This window comes from Eufriesea mexicana, unplaced genomic scaffold (genome assembly GCF_001483705.2).
Source record: "Eufriesea mexicana isolate 0111107269 unplaced genomic scaffold, ASM148370v2 scaffold65900, whole genome shotgun sequence".
Lineage (NCBI taxonomy): Eukaryota > Metazoa > Arthropoda > Insecta > Hymenoptera > Apidae > Eufriesea > Eufriesea mexicana.
Genome location: NW_016970542.1, coordinates 85,424 through 93,534, shown reverse-complemented (window position 1 = coordinate 93,534; position 8,111 = coordinate 85,424). Strand labels below are relative to the sequence as shown.

Genomic DNA, 8,111 nt, shown 5'->3' with positions numbered 1-8,111 from the left:
TAATAATAATAATAATAATAATAATAATAATAATAATAATAATAATAATCATTGTCATAATGATAAGAGAAAACGCAAGAACGTTTAATTTTTAAAAACGGTACTACTAACGATATTTGTAGCAAAAATATACAGGCCACGTGGCTGCTTACAATATACGCTTCGCAAATTCTTAAAAGGAAAGAAAACTTAACAAACGCGAGAGAAATGAAAGTATTTTTCTTTTTTTCTTTTTTTGACAAAGAACATAACGGTTAACGACGTCGAAAACAACCATCACTCAATGTCAGTCAGGCGCGGCTGTACAAATCATTGATACCCACTGACAATGAGCTCACTGATTGTACACCTATACTTAAGAATCTAGATTTTATTACGAAACTGCTCGCACGAATTTCATAAACGATTTTGTTTTTTTCTTTTTCTTTTAATTACACCACGAAAAAGAAACTATTGACCCATGCTACTCCGCTCGATTATTCCAATAATTATATTTACGGATGCATTGTACATGCGTTATTGCCAATAACATATGTACCGCTTCATCTTCGTACAGTTGTTTCCTGAACAACCTCACAGAGATATACTGAGATACATATTTCCCGTACAATTCGGTGTGTCGAACAGACAAAAAATTAGTTACAATACACAACAAGTATATCATTCGTTGAAATTCACGTACGATTCAAACCCTTCGAGGTTTTTCCATATTAAAGACAGAACAGCGCAGTGATCGAATAAATGTTTCGCCGTTCGAACGTGTTTCGTCGACTAATTAATAAAAAATTCCGTATATACAACGTACGAAGATGAAACACAAGGAACGGAATATGTATATTTATATACACGAATCGGAGCATGTGTTATGAATGCATAATATGCATGCATGTATATGTACGTATGTGTATGTGCGCGCGCGTATATCTATCATATGAGATGTGTTCCGCGTGTGCATGTGTATGTATCCGTGTGAATGTACTAGTGTTTGTGTACGTATGTATGTATGTACGAAACATGTCGCATAGACGTTCTGGGAGTGGAATCAAGATATTTCGAGTATATGAAAGCAATCGTTTTAAAAATGTAGAAATTCGCTTGTTAATAAACGTATACGCAGTAGTTTGGCCATTGATCTTGCCATACAACGACGGTAATTTATCGACTACTATCGTTACTAGGGATGAAGTCACCGTGGAAAAGAACCGGAAGTCCGTAATTGTTTGTTTCTTTTATAGACAGGCGAACGATACTCGTTCATCAGTTAGAAGAAAATGTTTTCACGAAGAAAGTTGCACAAAGATAGCATAGTCTCATAAATTTCAAATACATGTGCAATATTACATGTGTATATAATTTTTTTTTTTCTTTTAAGAAGCGGTAATTCGTTTTCGCGATCCTAATGGTGCCTTTAATGTACGCGTGTCCACTTGTTATGCCTTATCATTTCCTTTAACTGGCCAGTGTAAACTCTACTGTGGCACAAAGAAATTTCGACGATTACTCGCGCAACTTTATGTTCAATATAGCGTACGCCCAACATACAGACCAAACTTTCATATCAACCTCAAGCACATCAACCGCTTTGTAAACGATATAACAAAACTGGATTATCAAACGAGACACACAACCAAATCTTGACCTTTCGCTATTTTTCCGTACTTTTATCTTCTGATTTAAGATTCGAGAAAAAAAAAGGGGTCTGCTCCAAGAGCATTATTCTCGAGAAATCGGCACACGAACCTGTATATGTACATCTATACAACCCTTAACTATTTTAATCAGTTACATTAAGGAAATACATACTACCTAGTATTGCTATACGATTTCTTCATTTATAAGAATGTTCGAAAATTGAAATATAAATTGTAAAAAAGTTCCTTTAGAATGCAATTGCAGGTATAGTTTGATTAAAGTTTAATTAAGGAATAAATACGAATAATAATTAAGAAATAGGCAACATAAAGCACTAAAAATATGTACATCCGTTATTTTAACATCTAACAAAGCAAAAAACGTAAAAAAACATTATTCGATGCAAAAAGAAAAAAATTTACGAACTTGCTAATTTAATAAATTAGATCTTCGATGAACGAGATACTCTTGATTTTTGCGTAGTATGTAGAATTAAAAGAAAAAATTATAATTAATGCTATATTCTCTAGAGCCTCATTGTATGCGATGTTAATTTCCTCAAAATGATACATCATTTCAAGGTACTTCAGAATGTTACGATTTAGTTGTGTGCTCGTTCACATTATTGAATCATGTTCGTCAATGAAAGAAAGCATCGAATAAATACAAAAGGTAATAGCAAAATTCGCTTTACCCCCAGAAACATTGCTATTCTCGCATTAGATTCGTTTACTGTTTACTTTTAACAAATGTATATATCCAAACAACTCTTACTTATGAATTGCACAATGAATGAAAGAAGTAAAATACAATAAGATAGAATGGAACGAATGAAAGCTCACAATGATAAAAAAAAAAAAAACACTTAGAAAAATTGTCAATATAACTATCTAAGTTGCTAACCGTCGTGTTCCTTCTGTTGAAAGAAAGGAAGCACGGATTGCGCAAACGCATTTCACAGAATGTTTACACTGTTTCGTACGTACGTACAACATGTGTACTCACAAAAGACAACTAAGATTAATGTTATTTGGAATAATTATGATCCTTAGTAATTCCGAACTTAAGAATCAATTCCAGATAAAAATGATTATATCTCACATTCACAAATGCGATTGGTGATCTAATCACTAATTACTGAAAAATCTATGCATAGAGAATCAAACACTTCACTGTTTGCGCGGCAGCCTTCTCAGCCATCAAAGGAATTACGCGTTAGATTAATTCAGTATCTTAAGTTACCTAGTTAATGTTGTGTTTTGTGTATCAAATCATTATCGTAACAATTATTTATTGGGCACACACCGAATTAAAGTCTCAGCTGTAAGCACGCGTCAAACTTTTCTTTCTCCGTGATTCATGTTCATTAGCCATCCTCTTTTGGAGGGGTAAACCAACCTATAAGAATATGTAAATACATGGTATCATCTGTATTAATATCTTACAGACAATACGTTCGTTACTACCCTATCCACAGAACTCTATGCCGAAAAAAATGGAAAAAATTAAGAGCCGCTTAATGAACATGCCACATAATGATATGCTAATATAACTAAATCACGTTAGATTGCATTAAATTCAATATTAAAGAACTAAGTAATGGTATAACTTATAAATATCGATATTTAAAAATCGAAGTTAAAAAAAATGAAAAAAAGAAAAAAGAAATATATAAAATGAAACAAAATATGTCTAATCTGTAATGAAAAATTAATTATTCAATTACTGGTTAAATATAAATAAATATTCTAGCACATTCTGTTCTGTTATTCATGAAAGCATGAAAACTTTCTAATCAAATACTCTTTCTACCAGAAAAACTTGGCACTTCTACAAAGTAATGTATAAAATTAATGTCTTACCATTCTTTTCATGTATTTGTACAAGGGACTTGAATGACTGTTGTGCACGTGCTAGACTGTATTGACCTTGTCCACACACTTTACTAGCACTACCTGGTCCTTGAAATTGTATGCGTGCTTTTCCCTTCACTAATGTTGCTGAAATCTGCATGATGACTGCTTCTACTGTGTAGGCTGAACTCCAACCTTGTTTTGTTAAGAGCTCCATGCAAATAGCGCCTCCTATAAGGACGTAACCACCAGAGATCATGGGATGCACAACTCTGACAAAGGGGGGTTCGAATGGGTAAGTTTCCTGTAATCATAGAAATAGAGAATTTTGTTTTTAATCCTAGAGAATAAATATCTGAATAATAATATACTAACATCATGCGAATTAACAAAATTTTCAAAGTATTTACCAAACTACATTGATATCATATGCAATTAAAACATCAAGATATAATAAACAGATTCTTAAAAGTGACGATGTATTACTTATATCTAAAACACAACTAGAATCAATAATTTTTATTTACATAAAGTTTATATAACCAAAATAATTGAAAATTAATAATATACCTTAAAAAGCATGTTGAGGAGAATACTGTCTTTGCCTTCCTTTTCTTTTAGAAGTATGAGATCACTGTGTAAAGGTGAATCAGGATCAACACACATCAGCCTGACATTCCATTCATACAAACTGTCATTTACTAATTCTATGCTGTACATTCCTACAACAAATATAAGTAAATATTTAAATAAATCTGAATTATGATACAATCATTAAGATATTTTAATACAAATATAAATTAAAGAATTAAGGGGTAGTATATACTACTACCTTTCTTGAAACTGTCACTTCGGTAAATGTCGCGCAATTCTTTCATAAGTCTGTCTGTGGCTTGCACACTGCCACAGACAGATCCATTTAAGTAATCTTGTCTTTGATTCTGTCTCAACCTTTCTAACGTTGCAAGATGTTCCAATTCTATTTCTTCACCCTAAAAAATACAATTAATATTAGTATAAATAATTAAACTTAGGTATAATGTTAATACCAAAATAATTGTTGTATTTACCATACAACTATATTTACCTTACTCTTAGCATTGGTATCTCCTTCATCCAAATCTAAATGGAGGTCTTCCTCTGCATCACTTTCTTCATCGTCGTCAATATCTTCAGCATCTTCAGCTTCCATCCTTTGTGCTGCAGCTTCATTTGATCCTCCTAAACGTAATGGATCGAAAGCTGTCGTCAACCGTTCAACATCAGGTGGTTCCGGTAATGAGTGGAGTCTACATAATTCTTTCAAGAGAATCCCAACTTGATTAATGACATGGTTGTCACGGCCTGTGGTAGTACTTAAAATTTGTACCGCATTTGTGACAGTAGTCTCCTCTGATTCTGCAAACCATACTGGTGGTGTAGAAGGATAGGTTTCCTGTGACATTAATTAAAATTCCTATAATCACTTTATAGAACAAAACAAAACTAAATAATTACATTTATATAATTAATACATGAAGCAATATATTATTTTATAAAATATATATAATGAGTAATGTTATATAATAGTGAATATTTGTATAACATATTTCTATAACCTTAACAGATTTGCGAATTTTTATTTTTTTTAATGTTAGGATCGACTATTCTACTTAAAAAATATTAAAATTCCTGCTCTTGCAAATTGTAAAACCTCTACTTTCTGTAATAAAATTAACTTATAACAAAGATATCTCATTAACTGAAACTTTATGTACCAACGTAAAACATGTTCTGATATCTATTCAACAAATTGTTTAAGCATAAAATTAAACTGTGTTAAGAAGGAAATATAACCATCCCTAAGTGTAAAAAATTTATATAATAAAATATAGTTTATATATTAAATATTATATTTAATACAACATTTTTATAAAAATTATAATTAAAAATTAGTTGATTTCTTTAATATTTGAATCAAAATTGTTTATCTACAAAATAAAAAAAATAAAATAAACTTTCCAAACATTTGAAAAAAAAATCTTTTAAAAATAAAAAGATCAAGAGCAGGGAAATTCTTAAATTATGAAATAATTGTAATAAAAATAAATCGATAATGACTATTCGATGATAATTCATATAATAAAAAAATATTAAAAATATTCGCTGAATGTTTATACATGATATTTAAATATGGATTTATCGGCAATTGTAGTTGGTTTAGCATCGGTGCCACGTCCATACATATGCGTAATAGGGATAGTAAATTAATTAGCAATACCAAATTATAATTGCGCTATCAAATAGAACCGAATAAAAATAATCAATTTTGTAACAAACAAATAAATTAAATAAAAATAATATTGCATTTCACTGATAGCAGAATTAAATTATTACATCCAATTTTTGTTTTGATAAATCAGAAATAAAAATTTGAATATCTTTTTACTACACACAAACTGCAATTAAAATATCGCATAATTTTGTCCGAAATTAACTTTTATTAAAGAACTAACTATCATAAACTTCTATTTGGATTTGAAACTTCGTCACAATTCCTCTGATAAAATAAATAAAATAACTATACAATACGAATTTTTTAAACACACGTGATTACTTACTGTATACACAACCTGATAATAAACTTTCAACTTGAATACAAATTTGAAAATATTCACTATAAATTAATGAACTTGATTCTAAATAACACGGAATATGTAAGAAAAAGTAAACATTTTATTTGTAGTGTCTAGATACTAAATACAGCCCTAAGATATTTATGAAAATTTGAAACTAATTTTGTAACAAGACGAACAGTGATAGTAACGGTAAGAGGAACACAAATGGATATGCTCATTGTTATCTAATTTATCTATAAATATTATCTAGTGTACACGAAATTAGTAAGTAGTTTGATTTCGTGCAGTTGTGATATAACTGTCTCAACGGTAGCGATTGTAAACGCAGAATTTTTTTGCAAATACAAATGGACAAAACAGATACCATTATGAGGGGCTTACCCTCTATTTGTGACATACATTGACCTCTACCGTAATATTAATTCGTCTGAAAATCTCCACGGAAACTGGCTGATTGAGGCGAGAAAGAATCGATCGTAACTACAACAAAATGTACAGAGCAACAAGAAACGATGGATAAAAAATACGTCCATAAGAGTCAGGGTATACGTGCTCCCGGGCATGGCTCTTGTCAAAAGCTCCAAATAACAACATGAGTGTTATTGTTTCTTTGTCCGATCGGTCGCAGACAGCAATGAAAGTTAATATGGTCCCATATGAACAGAAAAATACTGTTGATGGTTCCGAATCAGCTTACTGTTTCAAATTGTATCCATACTTGTGACACTTACTGTAATATTGGCGTGTATTTCGTATTTCTTCCCATTTTTACCGACGAACCTGCAGCTAAGTTCGTCCACACTCGCAGACATTATCTGAAATCTCTCATGGCTCTTAGGGAAGACGGACTCAAGAGTTTTAATCTCCTGCTTAAGAGTGTTCAAACAAGCCATTTGGGGGAGCAAACGAAAATGCCGGACCCCAAATTTTTCGGCGGTGCTTGTTCCAAAAAGTACAGCAACCCGAAAGAAACACGACGTACCCGATGACTACCCGACAAAATGGCGACCGCAACTGACTACTTCGGCCAGTCTCGTGCAATTTCGTTTGCTCTCGTCACAGATGCCAGCACTGAACTATTCAAATGCTCATGACGTCCTTCCGGTACAGCTGAGTGTGATTGAACGTGTTGCGGCATTTAAAACAAAATTCCTTAGGAAAAGAATTATATTACCTTTTTAACATTAAACCTCAAACTTAATTAATCAACTTTAATTTTATTTCAAATACGCATATTTCATATTTTGTATATCCTGTTGAATTACCATAGTTAAAATTTTAAATATTGTTTGCAAGAACAGAATTATCATTTCTTTATACTTTACGATTCATTATAATATTCAAATATATGTAATTAATTGTTAATTTTTCTTAATTTTTATTAATTGTTAATTGTTAATTTCAATTTTTAATTTTTAAGTATGTTATTAATTACAATGTATAATAATTTTCGGAACTAATAGAATAATTTATTCTGACAAAAACAGCTGTTACTTACACGTTGCTTATTAGTCAATACCTCGATTTAAAAACAATAAGTTTTGAATTTGACTCTTATTCTATCAGATATAGTTTGTTTTAAGAAATTCATTATACTGTTGTAATATATTTAAAATGTTTACGATTCCCTCTTTTAATCAAAGTAATTAATTTCAATTTAATGTGAAATAATCAACACTTGTTAATTATATCATGAATTTATTTGAAATGTCTAGTATGTCTAGTTCTTATGATCTATATGTACAGATGATAGTGTGATAAAGTATAATACACGCATTTTAGCGTGTTAACAAATAAATGCTCTAATCTAACATACTAAAAATAATTAAATTCTAATTTTTGGACTGGGCCCACAAATTTGTTTTCGGTTTCTTTTATTATTTCGGAATACAGTACATGGTAAGTATTATTTTTTGTGCTCTATTGAATAGCACAAAGCAATTGATATTTTACACATACTGAAACCATTATTAAAATAATTCAAGAAATTCGAACTTGGGTATTTATT

The 8,111-nt window shown here is 30.7% G+C and overlaps 1 protein-coding gene across 2 annotated transcripts; it reads right to left on the bottom strand.

Annotated features, from left to right (window-relative positions):
* Positions 1-2,815: 2,815 nt before the first annotated feature.
* Positions 2,816-7,157, bottom strand: LOC108554698 (ubiquitin-conjugating enzyme E2 Q2). Of its 2 annotated transcripts, none has more exons than XM_017910046.1 (6): positions 6,835-7,157; positions 4,573-4,920; positions 4,318-4,477; positions 4,056-4,207; positions 3,495-3,789; positions 2,816-3,030 (listed from the first exon to the last, which is right to left on the bottom strand). In XM_017910046.1, exons 1-6 carry the CDS (start codon positions 6,994-6,996, stop codon positions 2,999-3,001), a joined length of 1,149 nt encoding a protein of 382 aa, XP_017765535.1. In that variant the 5' UTR covers positions 6,997-7,157; the 3' UTR covers positions 2,816-2,998. The 2 variants fall into 2 exon arrangements, with proteins under 2 accessions (XP_017765535.1, XP_017765536.1); XM_017910047.1 differs by having other exon boundaries at positions 4,573-4,941; positions 6,835-6,875.
* Between the last annotated feature and the right edge of the window lie 954 nt (positions 7,158-8,111).